The sequence below is a fragment of the Carassius carassius genome, chromosome 45 (genome assembly GCF_963082965.1).
Source record: "Carassius carassius chromosome 45, fCarCar2.1, whole genome shotgun sequence".
NCBI classification, from domain to species: Eukaryota; Metazoa; Chordata; class Actinopteri; order Cypriniformes; family Cyprinidae; genus Carassius; species Carassius carassius.
The window spans coordinates 16,588,371-16,613,035 of record NC_081799.1 but is presented as its reverse complement, the minus strand read 5'-3'; the positions used below and the strand labels follow the sequence as shown (position 1 = coordinate 16,613,035).

General features: G+C 35.7%; 1 protein-coding gene across 5 annotated transcripts in view; it reads left to right on the top strand.

The window, feature by feature from the left end:
• LOC132127695 (opioid-binding protein/cell adhesion molecule homolog) overlaps positions 1–24,665 on the top strand; it is a 197,453-nt gene that overhangs the window by 103,812 nt on the left and 68,976 nt on the right. For 4 of the 5 annotated variants that reach the window (XM_059539693.1, XM_059539694.1, XM_059539692.1 and 1 more), the window contains one exon: positions 1,688–1,763. Coding sequence is in view for 2 of the 5 variants with exons in the window: in XM_059539691.1 (XP_059395674.1) it covers positions 1,688–1,763 (76 nt within the window). In the remaining 3 variants the exon portion in view is untranslated. Of the gene's footprint in view, positions 1–1,097; positions 1,764–24,665 lie in introns of those variants that run through there. The other variant, XM_059539690.1, reaches the window with a different exon arrangement.

The following is a 24,665-nucleotide window of genomic DNA, read 5'->3' as shown; positions in this document are numbered from 1 at the left end:
AACAGTGAAATGAAACATTCTATTATCTGCCCACAGCCCACCAAGAGTTCTGGGATTGAACACAGCTGAGCTTCCTCCAGAAATACATAAAAACAATTAAACAAAGAAAGATAATTGGTTCATTGTGTCCACAGCGGTGGTACCAATGGTCGAATGGTTGGATTTTCCAGATTTCTGCTAAATCAATCAGTCCAGATGTTAAGGATCAGAAGACTTCTGTTGTTTTCCCTTCTCCCAGAATTATGATCAAATCAAGGGTATTATTTTCGACTGAATTACACTGAAGCGTGGATTCACACTTCTAGTTAGCTAAACAGATATACAATTTGCTCAGGTCAGTCAGGTTTTAATTAAAAAACACTTGAATCAAATCAGTTTCTCAAGTACCAGGTTGCATAAGAGTAAGATGTATATTTTTTAATTAAACCTTATCTTATGCAATACTTCCACTTGACATGTTCATCATCATTTAATGTAATGATCTCTGGTAAAATGCTAAAGTAACTCTATCCAATCAATAACCCCCCTATCTAAACCTTTATCTTCTGCATTTCTTTTGCTGCAGTGAATCTACAGTCAGTGTAAACATAAACTAGTTTAAGTGCAGTGATTAATTAAGGATTATCTGAAGACTGTGCTATATGGATATGAGAATGATAATCTCAAATAAATTCCACACCACATAAAATGTTTGGATTCTGCTCACTGTAATCTCCTAATCATGGATTATATTTCATTCACTTTAATGATTAAATGTTGCTGAAAATGATCCACAAGATGATTCCACAAGCCTAATTTCATAATCACATATTGTTTAGGTTTAGTATGCATTACTAATCGGCAGGAAAAAAAAACATCTAAAGATGGTATTCGATAGATAGATAGATAGATAGATAGATAGATAGATAGATAGATAGATAATTGCCCAGTTGTCCACAATAAATGTATTATTTATCTGAATGTGTTTGGAGTAAATATTCCCCCCATTCTCTATGGTGACCTCATCGCGTGTATAATGTCTTCTCCGCATGCGTTCACCCAGAGTTCAGCCCTAGTTACAGAGACAGAGGAACTGACGGGTAGTCAGTTTCTTCACCTATCTGTGCACAAGAGCACCACCGAGCGCGTTCTCTCTGTCTCCAGGAGTATTTCAGCTTCTTTCCACACACAGCCAGCCCCTTTCAGCACCCCCGGAGGTGTTCACGCACTGAACATCATCTCGCAGTCACGTTCAGTTTGTACGGGTCTAATTAAAGTGAATTTGAAGACGACGAGGCACAGAACGAAGCATCTAGAGCGCGCGCATCTCTCGGAGAGCGCGAGCAACATATGTGCTGCCTCTGAAGACTCGGTACAGCATCTCAGTGTGTCTGAAAACGCGTGAAAAAAAAACATTTCACCTGACTGCTGAAAACTTTCAAGGAATATTTACGAGCGTTTTGAAGGATTTCCTGTCAGTAACACTGAGTAAAACTAATACTTTTGGGGATATTTAGAGGACGGAATACGAAGTGAACGCTGCGTTCGGAGGGAATCACATTTACGCTCCTTCGGTTACACGCTTCTTTTTGCGGACGGAAGTTTCTGAGTTTTCTAACGGAAAAAATGGGCTTAACTGGTTATTTTGAGCTGCAGTGGAAATGCCTGGTTGTTGCGGCTCTAAGACTGCTGTTCCTTGTGCCCGCAGGAGTGCCAGCGAGAAGCGGAGAATCTTTTTTAAAGGACAACATCACTGTCAGACAAGGAGACAGTGCTGTCTTGAAGTAAGTCTATGATTATATTATTTACATTACGATAAGTGTGTGTGTGTGTGTGTGTGTGTGTGTGTATTTATGTATGTAGTCTGTAACCTATACGTTTTATTTTATGTAGCCTACCTTTTCATTTTACATGCTTTTGGAGCGTTTTGCAGAATGTTTATGTAGCTAATTAATAGTCTATGTGTTATTTCTTTATTTAATAATTTTCGTTAGTATTAAACAAATTTTAATTGGTTAATTTTTTTTTTTTTTTTATTGACCTATAAATATTATTATTAGCCTAATCTGGCTGCTTTTCTGCTGGAGTTGTTCTGGGAATCCGTGGTGAGATGCAATCGTTTTATAATGCAATCAGCATGCAGTCTGGTCTATGTAATCAGCTTTGGCGGCCTATTTAGATAAGTAGTTCATCAACAAATCAAATTTAAGTTCGACTCGATTCTCTGTTTCCTCTCTTTCAGTCATTCTCCATCTCCCATCTCACTCATGCCTGCTTTCCCATTCCCTCTTACTCTCAGTCACTCACACACATAGCCTATACACTCTCGTTTGTGGACGCCCACATGCACTTACAGTAGCATCATTGTTTTCTTACTTTTCCTCTAATGGTTATTCCGTGAAGTTATATAAATGTGGGTAACAAGGCAGTCGGTTTTCCTGTAAGGGGAATGAGAGTAAAGTATACCTCTTTCATTTCGCTTTTGCCCTGCGTGTGGTACCAGACACAGCGGGGGACGTTTTGTGTAGCAAGAGACAGTGGCCTGTGTTTGTCCTTTGACGCTTGGCTCCAGAAACTCTGTCTAAAAGAATGTCATTTTTGTCTGGCACAAAACTGCACAACAAAACTGCTGAGGACAGCAACAATCCGTCGATCTGTATAAACCCTTATAATGGAGTTTAAATGCATGAAGAAAAAAAATCTATTTTTGAATAAAGATACATTTATGTGCAGAATGATTGTTTTTTTTGTTTGTGTACATCCATTTGTGGATGTATGGATGGATGAATAAACAGACAGACAGATAGACAGACAGACAGACAGACAGACAGACAGACAGACAGACAGTCTGATAGATAGATAGATAGATAGATAGATAGATAGATAGATAGATAGATAGATAGATAGATAGATAGATAGATAGATAGATAGATTAACAGACACAGATAGAAACAGTAAATACAGTGGAGAACTTCATTCTATTAAAGCTGATATTTAGTTGTTCTCTTACAGAATTTTGAATTTGTGTATATTGTGCCCATTACTTTACACCCACTCACTCAACCACCCACCCACACACACAGACACACACACACACAGGCCCACTTAGGACCACAGGAGTGTGTGTAGCAAATAAGGCCCTTTAGACTGTTATATTGTGTATATTGTGTATAAGTGCCTTATTTGATTTTTGTCAAGCCAACAACAGTTCTATGAATTTTATACTAATAAATATAGGTTATTACATTAATTAAAGAACATGGGAGCAAGAATGTGAAAATGTATAGATTAATTATTGTTAATAAGAAATCATATTTAGTAAATCATAGCAGTTAAAATGTACATAATTTCTGTTCTGTATGTGCATGTATCTGATTAGCGTTTGTTCATTTATTAGTTTAGTCATGGCTAAAATGTTTGGCATTGGGCTGACCTGCAAAACACTAGTGATTTCTCTAAATAACATTAATTAATCTGTTGATAATAAAAATAATAATAATAAAAATGTTCCTCATGTTCCTGAGAGAACAAAACCTGAAATTGAACAGTTGTTAGAGGATAATAATTGATAGTTAATAATAGGATATTGTTACTCCTACTGACATAAACATCTGAATCACTGTCAACTGTTCATAATAAACAAGCCAAATATTTTTCAGAAGTTACTATAATGTGTTGCTGATTTAAAGAGAAATTAAATAATTTAAATTCTGTTTTCATATTCTCAACACTCCAAACATGCAGCATCATTTGAATTAGATTTTATATGCTTGAATATATAATCATATGCTTGCCACAGTGAATGCACCCAGGATCCAAATTGCACAAATCGAACAAATCAGCATTAATGGAAAGAATGAAATGCAAGTGTTGACTTTTGACTTTCTGATCGGTGAACTGTGTTGCACTCATGTCTCGCAGACACCAGAGAATCTCTGGACCTCATTTCTTAGTCCTTTTTTCCACTTGAAGTCCTTCCACTTGAGAATTAAATGTGTCATACCATCTGTCAGCCCAGAGTGCTGCTTTCCCCCTCCCTCTCTCTTAATTTAGCCATTCAAATAAACTTTGATTTTCTCAGTTATGTAGCACTGTTAGTTTTGGTTCATCCACTGTTGATTCTATAGACTCCTGCAGATGTCAGTTAAATCAGCTTGACTCACAATTGCATTTATCTGAAAGCAACCCATCTCCTTGACTTTGAGAACATAAAACAAATGGAAATTAATACATTTCCATAGCAACGTTATATATTGTAAGTTCATGATTATATTGGTGCCACAATACAGAAATCAGCAAAAAGGTGAAATCTGGTGGAAAGGAACATTAAGGACATCTGGAGAATTTTTGTATTGATCCCCGTCAGTTATGTCATGTTTCTTACTTTTGATCATGAGCGCAGCTTCCGCATAATGGAGAACTGTTGAGATAAGCTGTCACAAACACTGTCACACTGACGGCAGAGCACTCTGCGTGCCCCAACTTCGCTGTAGCGCCGATCTAAATGGTGACTGCTGCGGTGTGCCTGTGCACACCTGGAGATGTGTGGTGATTCATCTATCCCCCAAAGAAAAGCCATTTCAGCTCAGCCAAAGCAAATGAAGGGTGTGAGACTTTAACCAAGCCAGAAACCATGGTTTCTACCTGAATAAAAAACAAATCAAGACATTTCTAAGGCAGCATTTTTCCTCTTGTGTTTTTGAGGGAAAAATGCACAACATTGTGGCAGAGCCATTCACTCTAACTGCATGTGAAAGGTTGTCACGTTTTTGATTTGGACCTTAAAGCACTGAAAAAAGAAACATCTGACTTATCGGTGTAGTGTGAAGCTGTAAGGTGTTGCATTTTGATAGTGTTTTAAAAATACATAAGCCACGGTAAGTTGATTGACATCATCTTGAGGTCTACAAATTATTGGAATACCGACTGAGGTATTCTATCTATCTATCTATCTATCTATCTATCTATCTATCTATCTATCTATCTATCTATCTATCTATCTATCTATCTATCTATCTATCTATCTATCTATCTATCTATCTATCTATCTATCTATCTATCTGTCTGTCTGTCTGTCTGTCTGTCTGTCTGTTAATAATATTTCTTAATATTACTTTTGTTGTATTTTTAATCCAGTAAATCTATACTATATACTTCCTTTCTCCACAGTAAGAAAGGATATGAGCACATTTGGGGAAGCTTAAACCAAACCTTCTGTTGTAAATGTTTAGTGCAACTGCAGAGTAATTGTAGGTTGATTTAAGCACAACGATGGATAGTCTACTTTATCAGTTAATTTCATGTGGTTTCCAATATCCATGTGTTGTCACAAAGCTGAATATGTGCAATAAAAACAGGTTGTTTACTCTGATCTCTCCAGTGACACATCACAACCATTTAATGGTATTTCTAGCTTTTATTTATAAACAACCAATTATGTTCATCCCTCAGGAAACACTTTTATGGCCGCAAAAATAATGCTAATGCCAGTGTAGGAGTTATTTGTTTGCACTTTATTAAAACAGCCAAAAAAGAGCTGTCAGTCAGAGTGTCCTAACTCAGGAATTCAATATCACTCTTATTAGTAAACTCATTGATCATAACCTGAGGTGTTAGGCTAACACAGAAACTTAATTGTTTGTCCTATCTTATTCAGTTTATTAAACTGCTGGCTTGATTAAATTAGAGTTACAAGCACCCAGCGCACACAAGAAATGTCACCAGTAGAGGCAAAAATTATTTAATGACTTAAAGAAAATTGTCTATTTATTATCCTTTTTATGTTCCTAAAACTGCTGTAAAATACTGAATGCAGATCTCTTCAGGCCTTGAACAAGTACCAGCACCACTGGTGGAAATCAAAAAGCAGAAAACAAAGCACTACAACATGTTATTAATTGAACTGAGGGTCCTTCTCTGAAGCAGGCAGGATGATGAAGTCTTAAGTGGACGCCCCCTGACCCGACTGTCAGAGTGACAGATGGTTGAAAGCTTCTCACAATGGTGATCTCCCTTATCAACATTACAGCGCTAGGGATCTCAGCATAGTGTTTCTAGCAGAAACACGACACTCTTTTCACACAGTTAGCTTGTATTATCTCAAACTGAAATTTGGCTGTCTGTTCGTATTGTGGTATGGCGTCGCTCTTCTATAACTCAACAAATCACTTCAAGTCAGCTTAACTAATGAACCAGGGAGTAGGCTGTATAAGGGTCATGTATAGATATGTATGTATAGTATAGAATATTATTTATATGCTTTCAAATTATATTATTGTTTCAAACAGGAAAACTTTGATGATTGTGGTATATTACAGTGTGCAAGAAACGAATTTCACAGTGCAAATATTTTTATTTGGTTTGTTAATGATGCTTTTTTGTTGGTACTTTCATGTAATATTTGCCTGGGTCAGTAATTTCGTGGACAAATACTCTTCATAATGACACTTGAACTCTGATTCAGTTTGCAGGGTATTTCAAGGACTAGTTCACCCTAGAATAAAAATTCTGTCATCATTTACTCAACCATGACTTTCCAACCTGCACGACAGATTTTGTCCAAAAAATTAATGTGAGGTCTAAAGCAACATTGATTTTAATTGCAAGGGTGATAAAATGCTGAGACGCTCCTCAGAATTTCTTCTTTGGTGTTCTGCAGAACAAAGTAAGTCAGAAAGGTTTGATGCGGCATGAGGGTAAGTTTTTAGTGAGCTATTTTTGGTGAACTAACTCTTTTGTACATCCAGTGCTTAAATTACTATGGCTGTGAGACTCAACAATCACATATTAGAGACATAGATTCCATTAACACAAGTGTAAATATTGCAATAAAAAAAGCAATATTTTTGCATGATTTATTCCTGCTGCACTGCATTATGGGAACTGTAGTTCTGTCTCTAGCCCCACATACACAGTTGAATCATGCAATTGCATTAGGCGGTGTGAAATAAGCAAGTACTGCTTATATTCCACCCTATTCTATTCCAAGTCCACCCACTTAGAGATTTGAGGCATGATATATATTCATATTTTTCCAGGCATGAATCTTTGGATGAGGCAGATATGCAGAGAAAGAATGGTTTTATCAAAACCGTACTGGAGTCAGATAAGCAGTAAAACTTGCATGGATATTTGTGTCTTAAAACACATTTAAATGATTTCTTGCTAATTAGATCCATACAAATATAAGGCTACACTCTTAAAAAAAATTGCTTCACAATACCATAGAATAACCCTTTTGTCTAAATGTTTTAAATTGTCTAAATCTTTAAAATCTGAAGATCCTTTCTTTTTCATAAAAATGTTCTATGTGCTGAGAGAAGGTTCTTCAGATTCTTTAAAGAAATGGTTCTTGTATGGGATCACTTGAAGAATCTTTAAAAGCCCATTATTTATATAATAACACACCAGACATACTTTTCATTCCCCATGTAAAATGCTACATGGAAAGAATAGATATTACTGTTATATATTTTTTAAACTCTATATCAAATGGCATAAAACAACAATATTGGAGTAGCAATCAGAATACACTACCATCATAAATGTATTCATACAGCATATAGAGATAATATAGGGATAATCAATAAGTGATGTGATTATGCACTCTTATGTATTTTAGGGAGCGTCCTTTTAAGGGACGCTATATTCATGGGATGTGAGCGGTCATTGATGTCATTCTTTGTGGAGTGTACAGCTTTCATTTGTCTGCCTTGCAGTGCTCATCTTATAAAATTAGCACAGGAGCAAAGGCAGGACATACTCTCTTTGTAATGCTCCACAGGCCACTGTCTTATGGGTTCATGTTTAACGTGATGCTTCTACTGATTTGAACACTAATGCTCTGAATATATATATATATAAAGGGGGGGGGAGGCTGGGGGGTTAGAATTATACTTAAAGGCCTTGGTCAAACTTGCTCAAAAAAAGTATAATTTGATATTTTCTGCTATATTATTTTTAGTCTGTCCTGATTTACTGTGAATTGGAAGCAGGTGAAGCTCTATGAACTCCTGTTACAGTAGGATTTGCATGTGAGGTCGCTGGTCTGGTTTATTTTTTGCAGATTTATATAAATCACAACCTTACAGATACCATCTGTGATTTGCTTTGCTCTCCCTCTCAGGAACTGATGGTCCAGTAACTGTGATTCAGTGTGCTCAGTTATTGCAGAGAAAGTCAAATTTGAATGCTTTTGCAGTTTTTCAGAAGATTTGACAAGATTAAACTTGCTTCAATAAAACAACAAACATGTCTTTCTCCTGTATTCTCTTTTATGAATGATGTTTTGCATTGTGACAGATTTGATGTCTCTGCACGTCTTTCAGATGATTCGGAATGTTCTGTTGCAGCAGGCATTCTCAAATCTGATGCTTTGCAGTCATGTTTTTGTAATGTGTGAGATAAGCTGAAGTCTCAGAGTTTACCAAACTCATTTTTGATTTTGTCACTTGCAACAAAAGCACGCCAGTGTCTTTTTCACAATAATCATGTAGGTTCACTTGGTTTGATTTATTTACGGCATTAGTGCAAGTGGAAAGAATGAGTGCAATACAAGATTTTTTCTACTTAGCTTTTAATGTGTCCGTGTTAAATGCTGATTTGCCAATGTAGCAACAAAGATTATATTACTCTGCTATTGCTTTATTACTAAAGGTCTCATTACACTTCACATTAGAAATGACTCTCAGCAGTGGTTCCCAAACTTTTTCTGCCAGGCCCCCCTTTTGAAGAGAAAAATAATTTCAGGCCCCCCTCCTACCTCCTCCCCCTCCTTTTTTTATTTTAGAAAGTCTCTTATGCTAACCAAGGATGAATGATTCATAAATGATCATAAATGATTCAGATATGCTGATTTGCTGCTCAAGAAACATTCCTGTTTATTTTAATGCTGAAAACAGTTGTTCTGCTTCGTATTTTTGAGGAAACATTTGTTTTCATGATTCTCTTATGAACATGCACCCTCTCAGACATTACCTTGATTGCAAAAATAGATATATGATTTGAAATATTGTGATTAACATATACTTAACTAGCCTAGTTGCCATCTAATCTTGTTATCTTGTTAACTTCATTAACCATCTTTGTACTGGTGAATCTGAGGGGCGAGATATGCCTATTCATATTTTCTTGACTTTTCACCTCACTGGACATGACAAAGTAAACATTGCAAATCCAATTGTCCTTTGATTTTTGTCAGAGCGCTGGTGTTAGTCATAAAAAGAATGTGGCATCAGTTTACTGTCATGGATTTGTCATGTCAAGCAGGGTACTTTGAGTCATGATGTTGAGGTAATTAGAATGTCAAATTAATATTTTACGTTAAATTATTTACTTCTCTGGCAAATGGCCAGATAAAATGGATAAAGGGGGATGTTACGCAGTATAGTCTACATCACCCTGCAGTTTCTTTTGCAAAATAATCTGCTGACTATACACTATCCCTCAGCCTTGCTGCGCCCCTCTTGTCATAGCTCTGCCCCCACCGGGGTTCGCGCTTCCTAGTTTGGGAACCACTGCAGCAATGTAACCTGGGAGTGCCAGAGAGCGTTTTTTTTTATTTTTTTATTTAACAATCACAGAAGCATTCTCTGCACAGTTTACTGTAAGTGCCTAAAGCATGTTTTAAGACAGCAGATGCGCTTTGATGTGCACTGAAGCCTGCAGCTCAGCATTGACCAATATTGACAGACTGAGAGAATAGCTATGCTTTTGAAGGCTTGCTTTGCCTTTAGGGACATTAAAAGCATTCACACTTTGATTATCTCTTAAATATACTGTCTGATATTTCTGATGCAATCCCCTGATAGTAAAAAGCCTTAAATTGGCCTTCTTTCGTATTGATTTAATAGTCTACATTTGTAGTCACAGTTTGTATTCAAAGTTTTGCTGACTTTCCCCAGTTTGGCCTGTCTATTTTTTGCTTCTGTGCATGCTTTATGTAATGCACAGTGATAAAGCATTTCCTGCATACATAGATTATGGTAATATGAATGTGAAGGGTGCCTTTTTTCTTACTTTTTTGATATTTTTGCAACATTTGAAGCCATGTTCATCATAGGTCCATGACTCCTGGAAGTAGAAATGCAGCTTTACTCTCACTGTGAAAATAGTTATATATACTCCATATTAAAATGACATTGTGTACTGTATGTACACACCTTGTTAAGGATTAGGTAAGAACTGAATAAAGAAATTTACATTTCATTGTATTTATAATTTGGTTTGGCAACCACAATGTAATGTTTAAACCTCATTTTGTGTTCTGGTCATTTTGACCTGGGAATGATTGTAGTTAATGTTATCACATTAGACTAAAACTTCCCAAAATATTTTTATAATTTTTGTACTTGGGATTTAATATGGGATTTATATGGGATTTTACACTTGTGGTCTTCATGGTCAAAAATGACTGACCTACAAAAAATGTATTATAAATTTCTTATTTTATTTTATTACCAAATGTTGGATTCAGTGATTTTAGCAACTTGTTATCTTTAAATTAGTACTAATCTTGTATTTCTTTTTGGAAGATTTTAAAACCTGTTAACCTGCACCAGAACGCCCGCGTCCTCACATGTGTCAGTGTTTACGAATAGATTAAATGAAACAGGACAAAATTAATCTTGATAAACTATACATCATTATAAAGATCTAAGCGTCAAGCATCGATGACAGATCACTGTTTTTTCAATGGAAAGCTTATAAAGACTGTATTTGCTACATTTGTGTAAGCAGTACACATCAAAACATGAACATTAGAAATGCAGTACATACCAGATCTGTCGTAATAACGAGTCATAAACACATCCACAACTGTAAATCCTGGTTTAGTTAGAAAGGTAAGGGTCCACTGAACGACATCTCATGAAGCACGTTTAGTCCAACAAAGCAATAACGTTGTAATATGGATCATAATTCCTTTGTTTACATTTCAGTTCTTCAGCGACAGAACTGTTTGTGTCCGTTATGGAATAACTCATGCTCAGAAACTGCATTTTGGTTGTTAAAAAAATGGCATGGTTTTGCAGCGTACAGTGTCACAAACAGAATGAGAAATTTTTTTTTATGTTGAATGTGAATGTATCTGCATGATTACCATCTGTTTGAGTGCAAATCAGCGCAAATCACCTCGCTATTACTGTATAATCATGTCTATCAAAGTGAACGCGTCTATATGAATAGAGAGAGTGGATTATTTACTTTATGGCGCATTTGTGTTATTACAATCTGTATAAGTGGCCATCAGCACTTATTTGCATCATAATTCATTTTAAATGCTGCATTTCTAGCAATCTCAGAATTTTCGGTAACTGGCAAACAAAGTAAAATCTTTTTTAAAAAAATTTTATTATTATTTTTCTTACTAAAATTATTCTTATTTTATTTTCTAGTGTTCAAATAAATCACTTATATGATGTCTAAGTTTCTGTCTAGTGTTTTATAATGGAAAAAAAATTATGCAGTGGTATGTTTAATGACTAAATAGTTTTTAGAAGCCTTCAATACAGTTGGTAAATATTTTTTTTGTATTTGGGGGGGGTCTAGACATAGTCTCATAAAAATATTTGCAGGAGTTTCATTTTTCATGATATCTTATTCAGATTTGAAATAGAAACTCATGAGACATATCTAGATTGCTCCAGGACTGATTTCAGTGTGGTAAAAAAAAATCAAGGCACTTCAGTCTCTATAACTTTTAATATTTTTGAGCATTATCAAATCTGGTTGATAAGAAGTAAAGCCCAAAGGGTCTTCTTTCCAAAGACACCAACATTATGTTTGTAACACACTGAAGTAAGAAACTGTTACAATTTTAATTTAGGTAGAGCACTTTCAGCTTGTGAGTCCCATAATGGGGGGTGCTGGCTAACAGGTTAAAGTTTATTCCCCTCAGTCTTTCATAGAACATGGCCAAAATTATCCTCAAAACATTTTCACTCAAAAACTGAGGTGCATAAGGCTAGACCAGTAAGCTGATAACTCACAAATATCAGCTTATGTATGAGTATAATATACATTTGTCAGTTGTGATTTAAATTAATCATGCAACATGTCAACTTGCAACTTGTTGGGAAACTTACAGCTCGTATATTGTTCTCTCATGCGGTTTTAAATGAAGCATTGTGACTGAACCACTTCTACTCATGCGGGACGGGATGAGAACACATTTTTATAATTTTCTGAGTCATGAAAAGTCTGCTTTTATGATATATTTCCTTCTTTCTTTACTGCAAAACATTTGCTCTTCTAGGTGAGCTTAAATCTGCACTAATGATGCATTTCTGGTCAACGCTGGTCATTTTTGTCCAGGAAAAACACATTTTCAACACATTTTTCAGCTGCATGTATGATTCATAAATTTTGAAGGGTATTGTGTTTTATTTAAATATGCAGTTGTTAACAGGTAGTGATTGTCATGCTTTCAGGGATATAATAGCTTTCAAAATGTGTGTAACTGTTTTTCAATAGCCCTCAGACTGTATTTGTCTTAAGTAATCGTGATGTGCATACCCACAGCTTGAGCGCTGAACATTTTAATGGTTCGCTTCAGCACATGCCTGAAGTTCTGATGAAAGCAGAGAGTAGCAAGGCCAGCCAGTGCAGTTATTCAGGCATAGATCCTCCAGACCCTGTCAGATTTACCTGAATCTTTGCCTGCTCTTAATTCTCTCTTTAAGCCCGACTGGATTTCTGATTGACCAGGGGCAACAGCAAGAAAGATAGCATGAGGAAAATACTAACCGCTGGCCCATCTGTCTAAATGTCAGCAGGTGTAGGTGGGCAAAAAACGGATCAGAAGTCAGAAGGATTTGTTTGTTGAAGTGTTTATTTCTTGACATGTAGTAGTACATGTCTGTGTACTTATTGTTATATATATATATATATTTTTTAGCTTACGTACATAAAAGGGATAGTTTACCCAAAATTCACTGTAATGTTGTTGTAAACCTGTATGCTGTTTTCCATGGAATACAAAAGGAGGATTTTTGAAGATGGTTTTCATGAAATAAAATAAGAACAGGAAAAAAAATCACTATTTCATGGTGTTTTAGGTCATTTTTGGGTTTAACATGCACTGTTGTTGTTGTGTGAAGAAATAAATTCATGTAATAAAATTAGTGCAAATACTTGATAAGAAAAAAAAAAGTAATCCCAGTTGAGAGAAAATACCCATAAGATATATATTCTAAGTATCACTTTTATATAAGAGATCAACAACAAAACTACGTAAATAAGAAAGAAAAAAACAAGGAGTGTCACAAAACACTTTTTTTGTTTGTGGATCTACTGTCTTAGACCAAACTCCAACTAGTTCTAACTAGCAACCACTGGAATGTTAGAATAAACAAGGTGGCAGAATGATTGTGTGATATTGCTTTCAAGGGTCATGAAAATCTGTTTCAGCACTGGTTAGTTCTCATCCCAGTTTTGAAAAACGCTAAAAAAGTGGGCAGGTGTGCTGCAGAGTGGAGGGGGAAGAGGAGAGACAGACAGCATAGACAGCTTCGGTTTCAGAAAGTTTGATTTCACTCCCATCGAGTTAAAAACACAATTATTTGCACAGCCATTTGCACTCTGCATCAATAACATATATATGAACACGCTGTTGAACCTTTAGAAGATAACTTTAGGCTTATTCTGCAGTGTTTATATAATGTTAAGCCTTTTGACGGTTTGCGTAACAGAGCTGTAAAATCAACACATGCTGAACATGAGAACACGCAGTCTCATGAATAATTTAATAGACTACAACATGTCATCGATGTACTATAGTCCATTGTCACGTCACAAATTGTGACGTCAACACGATGTAGATTTTAAACCCGGAAGATGAAAATAATGCAAAAAAGCTTAACATTAACCAGTTTTCTCCAACAGTTAGAACTATCAAAGGCTAACATTGACTTCTGTGATGTGAAATACAAACATCTCTGCTAAAATCTCAGAAAAATTAGTCTGGGGTTTCATGACCCTATAATATAGCAGTTCAATGAACAATAAGCTAATTGATAGTTAATTGATAATCACTGTTTGTTTTTCCACTGTTAGAAAAAAAGAAACTCACAGTAGTGGTGTTTTTTTTCTTACTGAATTATCATTTTTAATAAATGATTCAGTAACTCACTCAAAAACGTCAAACAGTCGCTTGTTTCCTTCTTAATGAATGTTTTTGCATCAAATCAGTTGAATGAATTTTTCAATAATTCACTGATAACAAAACAACTATTTTTGTCCTTCCTTAATGATTTAAGGGTTTTGAATAAGATTCATCTTTCAGATCCTGAAAGATTTAGCCATTTTGAACAAATCAGTTGAATAAATGATTCAGAAGCTTAGCGATAACAACTGTCTCTTGTGTCATACTACAAATGTATTGGGATTTAAATGCTGCCATGATTCAAAACTGAAAATACAGGTCTGAAAGGTTGAAACTAAGTGTTCGAAAACTCAAAATCTTACAAAAAAAAGTTTTGCAAGATTGAAAAATAAGATTTGCAAGCTTGCTAAATGTAATAAAAATAAAAATATCTCTGCAAACATTATGTTGTTTTTGAGATTTCCTTCTTCAGAACTGCAACATTTTTTTACAATGTTGCGAAAATAATTTTTCAGAGTTTCAAATTTGTCAGTGTTCTCCCACTGTATTAGATTGTTTTCCAGGTTTGAAACCTTGTAAATGGTGATCTGAAAACTGGTGTGCGAATGTGTGAATGTTTTTTTTGAAACTCTGAAAACAGAGCTTTGCAGGCTTGCAAAGTGGTAAAAAAATTAAATCTCTTCAAACGTAATTTTGTTTTTGAGTTTTCCCTCTTCAGAAGTGCAACACTCTTTTTTATGGTGTTGTGCAATCATTTTTTCAGAGTTTCGAATTTGTCACTGTTCTCCCAGTGTATAGTTTGTTTTCAAGATTTGAAACCTTGTAAATAGTGATCTGAAAACTGGTGTGCGAATAGGTGAAAAAAAGTTTTGAAACTGAAAACTGAGGTTCGAAAGGGCGAAACTTATTACATTACATTACATTTGCACTCCTATTGCAGACAATTTTTTCAGAGCTGAGTTTACAACATCCACTTTGCGGAGATATGCACACACAGTTGCGAGCTTGCATCTCACGTGATTTGTGGCAGTGTTGTCACGCAGCTCTGCTCTGAAACTCTGAAACTCAGACTGAGTGAAAATGAAGCTTCGCAACCTCGCAAATAAAAAAAGCTTGGAGGGAGGGCCTTCTGCTCTTGGCCAATGCTTTGCTGTCTGCTGACGTACAGTCTAATCACAAGTCGTATTTACTGGAAAGGTGGGATTGTGACCGACTGCTCCGCCAATGACAAAAGCGCACAGGATACGCAAACAGAGGATGCACAGATTTCTGTCCACAAGGCGGTCCCGTCGCGGTCCAGTTCTAAAATAAAGGTTTACCCACTTGTCGCTGAAATTCACCATACAATTGCCAGTAGCCACTGAGTTTACCACTGATAGACCGGCGGTGCATCAGTATACACACTCACCTCACTTTCCTCAGCTGGCGACTCACGTTCCTCAAGCAGCGAACGATTCACTTTCCTCACGACTCACTTTCCTCACGCAGTGGACCACTGACTCTCTCTTCATGTAGAGACCGAATATTACAATTAAAGTGACTTCAATAGTGCATCCAAAAGAATATTTAGATATTATATTGAAATATTCAGAAAGGTGTACAGTGTATTTTTTACTTTTATTAAAATATTTCAGTAAAATTTATGAATGCATGGTTAACTTTTTTCTGCAATCATTATAGGCTATATGTATTGAGACGTTTTAAAATCTATATTTTGTAAAAATAAACCTGAATTATAATCTAAACATCTGTATTTTCATATATTATATATATATAAATAATAAATATATAATGTTTAAAACATATGATAAACTATTTGTTCTCCACCACATGCTAAAATTGATACTGTGTGTGAGTGAAAGAGAGTGCTTTCTGCATTGAGGATATTCTGTAGTCTCAGACCTTCGTTTGGGTAAATCTTTACTGGATTGTCTGTACCCAATCCTTATCTTCAAGAATCGGCTTAAAACACATCTCTTCCAAATGTATTTGACCTTCTAACTTTAACACTCACTATTCTTAAAAAAAGAATAATATTAAGCTTTCTATTATTTTGTATTCTATCGGTTTTCTTTTATTATACAATTAACAAAGGCAAAAAAGACCTCTAACTCTAGCTTGCTCTATTCTTTTTCTATTCTATCTGTTATCAGTATTTCTTTATTATATTATTTAAAAGCCTTTGTTACGTGTAAGCTAACTGAGACTTGTTATAGCACTTGTATATTTGTTGTTTTTTATTGCTTCCATTGTCCTCATACGCTGTTTGTGACGGATTGAGAGAGGATAGAGCTGACATTTTGAGTCACCGACTTTGCAAAAACCCAACAAAAACACGTCCTAAGAGTCCAAAAGCATTCACTTCGCAATGAAGCCTGTTAGAATTAATAAATACAGTTAGAATGTCCTTATAATTTAAGTCATGAAAAAAAATGGTGTACGTTTTTATATTCATTGAACATTAATTATTGAGTATCAGCACGTGCGCGAGCAAAAATGTGCTATTAATTTTATAGCTACAACAGTGCATAGGAGCGCAACTGCAGAGCGCTTTGGAAAGAAGGAGAAAGCGATGCGTATTTAGGCGCGACATGTGAACGGCCGTTAACACAGTGTTTTGTTCCTTGAATTCATCAGATTTTCAACGAATCAAGTGAGCCAGTGATTCAACAGTCCATTCAAATGGACTCTTTTGTTTCCTTTCTAATAGAATCAGGCGTTTTGAACGAAAAGTTTGATTTGAACGATTCAATAAATAGCCTACTTAAAACCATGGTTTTGCTGTCATCTACTGGCGTTTTTATTGTCATCATTATTTATCAATGACAGGCCTAAACCAGACAAGGTGCAAGTGTGTATACTGATGCACCGCCGGTCTATCAGTGGTAAACTCAGTGGCTACTGGCAATTGTATGGTGAATTTCAGCGACAAGTGGGTAAACCTTTATTTTAGAACTGGACCGCGACGGGACCGCCTTGTGGACATAAATCTGTGCATCCTCTGTTTGCGTATCCTGTGCGCTTTTGTCATTGGCGGAGCAGTCGGTCAATCCCACCTTTCCAGTAAATACGACTTGTGATTGGACTGTACGTCAGCAGACAGCAAAGCATTGGCCAAGAGCAGAAGGCCCTCCCTCCAGGCTTTTTATAGTTGCGAGGTTGCGAAGCTTCATTTTCGCTCAGTCTGAGTTTCAGAGTTTCAGAGCAGAGCTGCGTGACAACGCTGCCACAAATCACGTGAGACGCAAGCTCGCAACTGTGTGTGCGTATCTCCGCAAAGTGGGTGTTGTAAACTCAGCTCTGAAAAAATTGTCTGCAATAGGAGTGCAAATGTAATGTAATGTAATAAGTTTCGCCCTTTCGAACCTCAGTTTTCAGAGTTTCAAAACTTTTTTTCACCTATTCGCACACCAGTTTTCAGATCACTATTTACAAGGTTTCAAATCTTGAAAACAAACTATACACTGGGAGAACAATGACAAATTCGAAACTCTGAAAAAATGATTGCACAACACCATAAAAAAAGAGTGTTGCACTTCTGAAGAGGGAAAACTCAAAAACAAAATTACGTTTGAAGAGCTGTAATTTTTTTACCACTTTGCAAGCCTGCAAAGCTCTGTTTTCAGAGTTTAAAAAAAAATTTCACACATTCGCACACCAGTTTTCAGATCACTATTTACAAGGTTTCAAACCTGGAAAAGAATCTAATACAGTGGGAGAACACTGACAAATTTGAAACTCTGAAAAATTATTTGAGCAACATCGTAAAAAAAATGTTACAGTTCTGAAGAAGGAAATCTCAAAAACAACATAATGTTTGCAGAGATATTTTTATTTTTTTTACATTTTGCAAGCTTGCAAATCTTATTTTTTGATCTTGCAAAACTTTTTTTTGTAAGATTTTAAGTTTTCGAACACTTAGTTTCAACCTTTCAGACCTGTATTTTCAGTTTTGAATCATGGCAGGATTTAAATCCCACACAAATGAGGGGGGGTCTTGAATGAATTGGCTGTATAAATGATTTAATCACTTAATTGCAAACATGGTTGCTGGTTTTGTTCCTGAATGAATCAGCCGTTTTGAATGAATTGGTTAAATGAATAATTCAGTGTCGGTTACTATGTAACTGCAGAAAGATTCATTGAAAAATCCCAACAACAAATGCACAGAGATGGTGAAGTGGCTGTCCCTAATTTAGATGCCACTCACAATAATGACATTTTGGAGTTTAATAGAGTGACCTCTGGGATTTCTCTATAGACATGTGCAAATGGAGATTAATCAATGCACAAATATGCATTTGTTTTATAGAAAATTATGGGTTTGCACTGGAACAAAGGAAAAAGAAATACTATGCACACCCCTTTTGGGGTGACCTTTTAATACAAATTCCATGGCATCTGTAATTTCAATATGAAGCAGAAAAAGAACAAAAGAAACTCAAAGTGCAATTTAAATGGAATAGCAATTGTTTCCTCACAAGACTGGATCTTCCTATACTGCATGCACGAAGCATAACGTAACATTGCCTGGTAGCGCAAATCTCTGCAAATACAATCTTTTTGCTTTCAGCGCTGTCTGCTATGTGTATGTGTGTGCATGAGAACTGATTAAGTGCCAGGGCTTCCAAAAAAAAAAAACCACGAATGGGCTCTCAGGTGTTTTATAAAAGATTGCGGTGCGGTTTTAGATTAGTGCACATCAGGATTTCCTTTGAAGACAATGGTGTGGTAATTAGGTAGAGTTCTGCAGTAAAAGTGGACTTGACTGTATCAGGGTCTCGAAAGACCATCATTGACAAAAGCCCAAAGTACTGAAAAGTCAAGCACTGGAGGCTATTAGACAGTAAACATTAGGAGACTTTCATAATGTAGGATACTATCTGCCGACATGTACTGATTTTCTATGGATTAATCGAAGGCTCACTTCTCGCAGAGAAACCCGAGGTTAAGTGCCCAGCTTAAGGGCACAATAGTGATAGAGCAGGACTGTGATATTAGTAAGTCTCCAGTTCCTGTCCCACTCCTGCTCCGGCCTGAACCTTTGTGTCTGCAGTACAGAATCTTAACTATTAGGCTACTGCAACCAATGTTTTTGCTGGACAGAAAGTTTGACATCTTGAGAGCTAAATCATCTTGAGGTAAAACCTTACAGGCAGTTTGAAGGGGCTATTGTTTTTTCCTGGGAATAAAATGTGCTGTAATTAAACTGAAATGGGTTCAGGCTTCCCTTCTGTACGACTGCCATGATTTTCAATCTGGTGGTGGGTGAGTGGGCCGGATAGATATTAATGTATAGTCAGCTGTCACAAAAGGCTCATGGTTTTAGAGGAAACGGATTGTCACAATCCAAGAAACGTAATTCTTTTTCTATGAGTGGAAAATAACATTTCTATTATTATTCTGTTTATTTTTTTCCCCAAATAGAACATCCATCTCCAAAAATGAGTCTGAATGCTTACTAACACTATAGGTTTTAGACTTTTCCCATTACTAATGGATGTGTTTACTGGCTTATTTTTAGGCTTGGAGAATCATTTTTGAGTGTAAACCTTGCATTTATACAATTAATAATTATTTAATGATGTGCCTATGCTGTATATACTGTACATATATATAATTATTATTATTTGTGCTGGCAAAGGTACACGCTACTTTTAGAAATAGAAACATTTTGTTGAAGATGTAAAAGTCAAGATTAAGAATTATGTGATCCATTCAGATTTTTTTTTCCAGCAATTAAATTGCATTCAATTTATCAGAAGATAACAGTTAATATATTTATATTTTTAAAGAAATCACTATTTCAAAAAAATGTTGTTCTTTTGAACTCTCACTTCATCGAAGAATCCTAAAAAAATGTATCATGCTTTCCTCAAAAATTCTAAGCAGCTGTTGTTAACATTACTAATATGTACAGTACTGTGCAACACTCTTAGGCCACTATTATTTTCATCAACAAAAAATTGTTTTAAGTCAGTTATTTCTATCTTTTGCTGTAGTGTGTCAGTAGTAAATATAGGTTTACATTTCCAAACATTATGTTTGCCATTAATTGTAATAATCCAGTGAGATTTTAGTTTGCACAAGGAGACTGACAGTAGCCAGTGCTCCACACAGAGATCTGATCTTACCATCATCAAGTCTGTCTGGAATAACATGAATAAACCGAACAAACTGAGACAGACTAAATCCAGCAGAACTGTGGCACAACCTGTCCTCCAACCAATACGCCCGTATAGGTCGTTTGTCCAAATCCCTGAAATACGACCCATCACAGCGTATACTACAATTGCGCCCCATTGGCAAAAGGTCGTTTTCATATTAATGTTTTGTACTCTTTTATTTGCACTCTGATTTGCGTCTCATGTAGCTCAGTTGGTAGATTATTGCGCTATACATTGATATGTAATCATGCTATCATGGGTTCGATCCAAGGGAACGGATGTGCACGAAAATGTATATGCTCAATAAATCATAATTTAGCATGATTTCTGTGAGGGTTAGGTTTAGGGGTGGGGTTAGGTATGGTCATTCGAACAAATAAGCCACCTAGTAAAATATGTAGGAAATACTGTGAGATCGGTGTAAAAAGCCCACACGTTGCATTTAAATAAACGTGCGTTTTGATTGGTAATGACGTTATACGTCATTTCATGACGACAGACGCAACGCGATACTGTCATTATTTTTACGCCCGCTAGAGGGCGCTTAACTTTAAAACGTAAATATACGTCGTAATAAGGTGCTTGCACAAACGACCTATGTGGTTGTTTTTTGTTGGAGGACAGGCTCCTGTGGCAATGTGTCCAAGACACTTCAAGAAACCTAACTGCAAAGCTACCTGAAAAACAATGCGCAAGTGCACCTAGGCCAAAAGCTTTTTTTAACGCATAGTGTGGTCACACCAAATGTTGATTTAATTTAGTTAAGTTAATAGTAGTTAATTAATAAAATCAATTTATGGCATTATTTTTGACGGCGTTCTCACTTTACAGCATTTTTACACAAGTGCCTTAAATTTTGCATAGTACTGTAGCTTTGCAGGTTTCTTGAAGCATTTTGGAGAGATTGCCACTGTTCTTCTGGATTTAGTCTGTCTCAGTTTGTTCTGTTTCTTCATGTTATTCCAGACAGACTGGATGATGATGAGATCAGATCTCTGTGTGGAGCACTGGCTGCTGTCAGACTCCTTGTGCAAACAAAAATCTCACTGGATTATTACATTTAATGGCAAAAATAATGTTTAGAAATGTAAACCGATATTTACTACTGACACACTAACAAAACATAGAAATAACTGACTTAAAACCATTTTTTGTTGGTGAAATCTTCAAAGAAAATTTTAACTTTAAATATGTGTCTATTATAACAATTTTCTCTTAATTTACACAGTTTTTACACAACACATTACACCATTTCATTGCTCTCACATAAAGTATACAATACCTCACTAACACCCCAAATATCTACAAACTTTGGTAAACATTCCACAAACTTGTAGTAAACAACACTACTTTTAGTCTAAAAAACAAAAACATAGAAACCACACTTATTGCATCCTGCCCTAGAAGTTTATTTTTTCTTGTTTTCCAAATTACTAATTTTGCAGTGCCAGGTGCCAGATGAAAAATGTATTAAAACCAAAGTCCTTTTCCTGAAGCTGAATTGAGCTGAATACCTAGGCCTATAAATAAACTATTCAAAAGAAACATCTTTCCCAAAGATAAAAAAAAACACTTGCTTAAAAGGGTAAACAGATGAAACAAAGATTCTACCCAAGTCTGAACAAAGGACAACCCACCCCAACACTAGGATTAAGATGCACCACATGTCTGTTCATAGCTACTGCTCCATGTATATTGCTCCATGTATATTTCTCCACTGAAAGTCACCCGTTCGCTTATTAATTAGGCACTTATACAAAGTATGCCAGCAGCCTTTAGGGGAAGAGTTAAGTCCAAAAAAAATCCCTCCATTTTTTTTTAAAAAACATCAGTTATCAAACGTTAACATCAGTTAACTCAAAACAATCCAAAACTGGGGGTTCAAACGTCAACAAAGAGTGATCGTCATCTTCCCAATTCTCCACAGCAGCACTAACAATGAGTGAAAGAAATTCATAATCAAGCCCTTCTGTCCACTGATGAATCATCTCTGTATTGTCCATAAGATCTTTGTGCTCCTTTCTTAACTCCCCACAAATGTCTGCAACAAACTGCTGTATCATTCTTACAGATTTCGCTTCGGTCCTTTGGCTCAGTACATGGCCCAGTTTTGTATATCTGCAGTGAACATAAATACGCAGATGATAAAAATTTTGGAGGAAAAAGAGGGTTCAAAAACAAAGGTTCTTCCAACAGCCAAGGCCCAGCTGATAAATCAAGTGATATTGACACAGTAAAAACTTTACGAACGATAAGATCTCCAGATCTAGTTCAGACTCATATGAAACTCGTTCATTAAGGGCGTATTCGTTCACTACATTCAACAAATCACATACTCTGTCACATCTCATACTAGAAGGCTATTGGCTCGAGGTTGAGTAATTCTTTGACAGGATGAAATGGTTGTTACCCGGTTCACTGAGCTGCGCATGCGCTGCTTATAGCGGCGTGCTGCTGTGAAGGGAGGAACTTCACTGAACGAGAAGTACGATTCAGTGGATTACGTGAACGAGAACGATTCGTTCACCTAAAAGATTTGTTCAAAAAGAACGATTCGTTCACGAACGACACATCACTAGTAGCTTACTACTTAACATAGGATCATATCTATTGATTAATGCTGCTTCTATAGATGACAACACACTAAAATCTCTCTTAACACTTAAGTAGATTTGACAGTATACTGTAGGCAAAACATTTTTATATTAACTTTTCCTATATCCCACCACTGTATTAGGTTTTCAAAACTGCTTTTTTCGTTTTCCACTGTTGCCAAAATATTTCAAAATACCTACAAACTTATTTGTCTTGAAGTAATAAAGCAATGAAAGGACTTGTTTGAACTCTAATACTTACTTATTACAACCAACACCAGATTATTAACCAAACCCATTTAAATAATTTGATTACTCAACTGTTTAGACACATCATTTCTGTCCAAAAGAGCAGCAGAGACTCTATTATTATTCACCTTAACCCATGTATATTGCCTCACGTCATGGTATTTAACCCTCCAAAAAATCAGTTGCCCTTATAAATAAAAAAGATAAACAAGATAATGACCGAATATGGGATTCTTCAGTATTTCGATCTACTGTAAAATTTTCTGTAAAGTTCCAACCCCGCCAACTATAACATTCCCATAATTAAAGCATTTTTTAAACACATTACTTAACACACCAAAAAACATTAATCTTTCAGACCCTTCATTTGGTTGCATACACATTGATGAAATAATACATTTCCCCATCGCTGTCAACTACCAGGAGACAACTATTTGTTGGTTCTTATGTACTCAAAACCAGTGTTGGGGGTAATGCATTACAAGTAACGCGAGTTACGTAATCAGATTACTTTTTTCAAGTAACTAGTAAAGTAACGCATTACTTTTTAATTTACAAGAAAATATCTGAGTTACTTTTTCAAAAAAGTAACGCCAGTTACTTTGTATTCCCATTTTTTGACTGACAAGCCTCCTGTTCCCATATTGGGAGAAATCGGAAGTATGGAGGCGTTGTGTGCGCTGTGTGAACATGTTACTGTAGTTCTAGACTAAATGTGAATGTGCATTAATTCATCCCACTCACAAAAAAACAAAAAACAAAACAGATTTAGTATTCATCAAAATTAATCAAAACAGTGAAATGCAAACTCAGAATATGACGCAAACCTGCTATAACTAAATATATTAAATAACACAAATGTATCTATTCCCATTTTATTAACAGTGTCTTTGCTGCTGACCTTTAATGATCCAGTTCAACCATACTAATAATTTAAAAATTACTTTAGATAAACTAACAATTGTGCTTCATTGTTTTTTTTTTATTGCTGAAGAGTGTTGAACCTTCTTCTCCTGTGTTCTACTGTACAGACGTGAATTTACTTTTCCTTCAGCCTGAGGTTTATTTATTACACTTTTTGGTGTGAAAGGGCTTTTACATTTGCTATAAATAGAACTTCTTATATTAAAAACAATCAAGCCCTGCTCATATTTAAAAAGTAACGTGAAAGTAACGCAAAAGTAATGTAACACATTACTTTCCATAAAAAGTAACTAAGTAACGTATTTAGTTACTTTTTAAGGGAGTAACGCAATATTGTAAGGCATTACTTTTAAAAGTAACTTTCCCCAACACTGCTCAAAACAGTAACTCTAAAAGGGTGAAAAGAAAATTGCCACTCATGCACTCAAATTAGTTTTATTGCTTAATTTATACTGCCCTTTCCACCACAGTGCCCACTCAACTTCATTACCTACATCGCTATGTGTTTCTTGAAAATGCAATTTTTTTGCTCTATTATTTCAGATACTAATGCACATTTGTGCATATCAGTACCTCCATTTATATTAAGATAACCTACTCTTAAAGCTTCCATATGTAAGTTTAAGAGGGAAAGGAGAAAAATAGATAGAA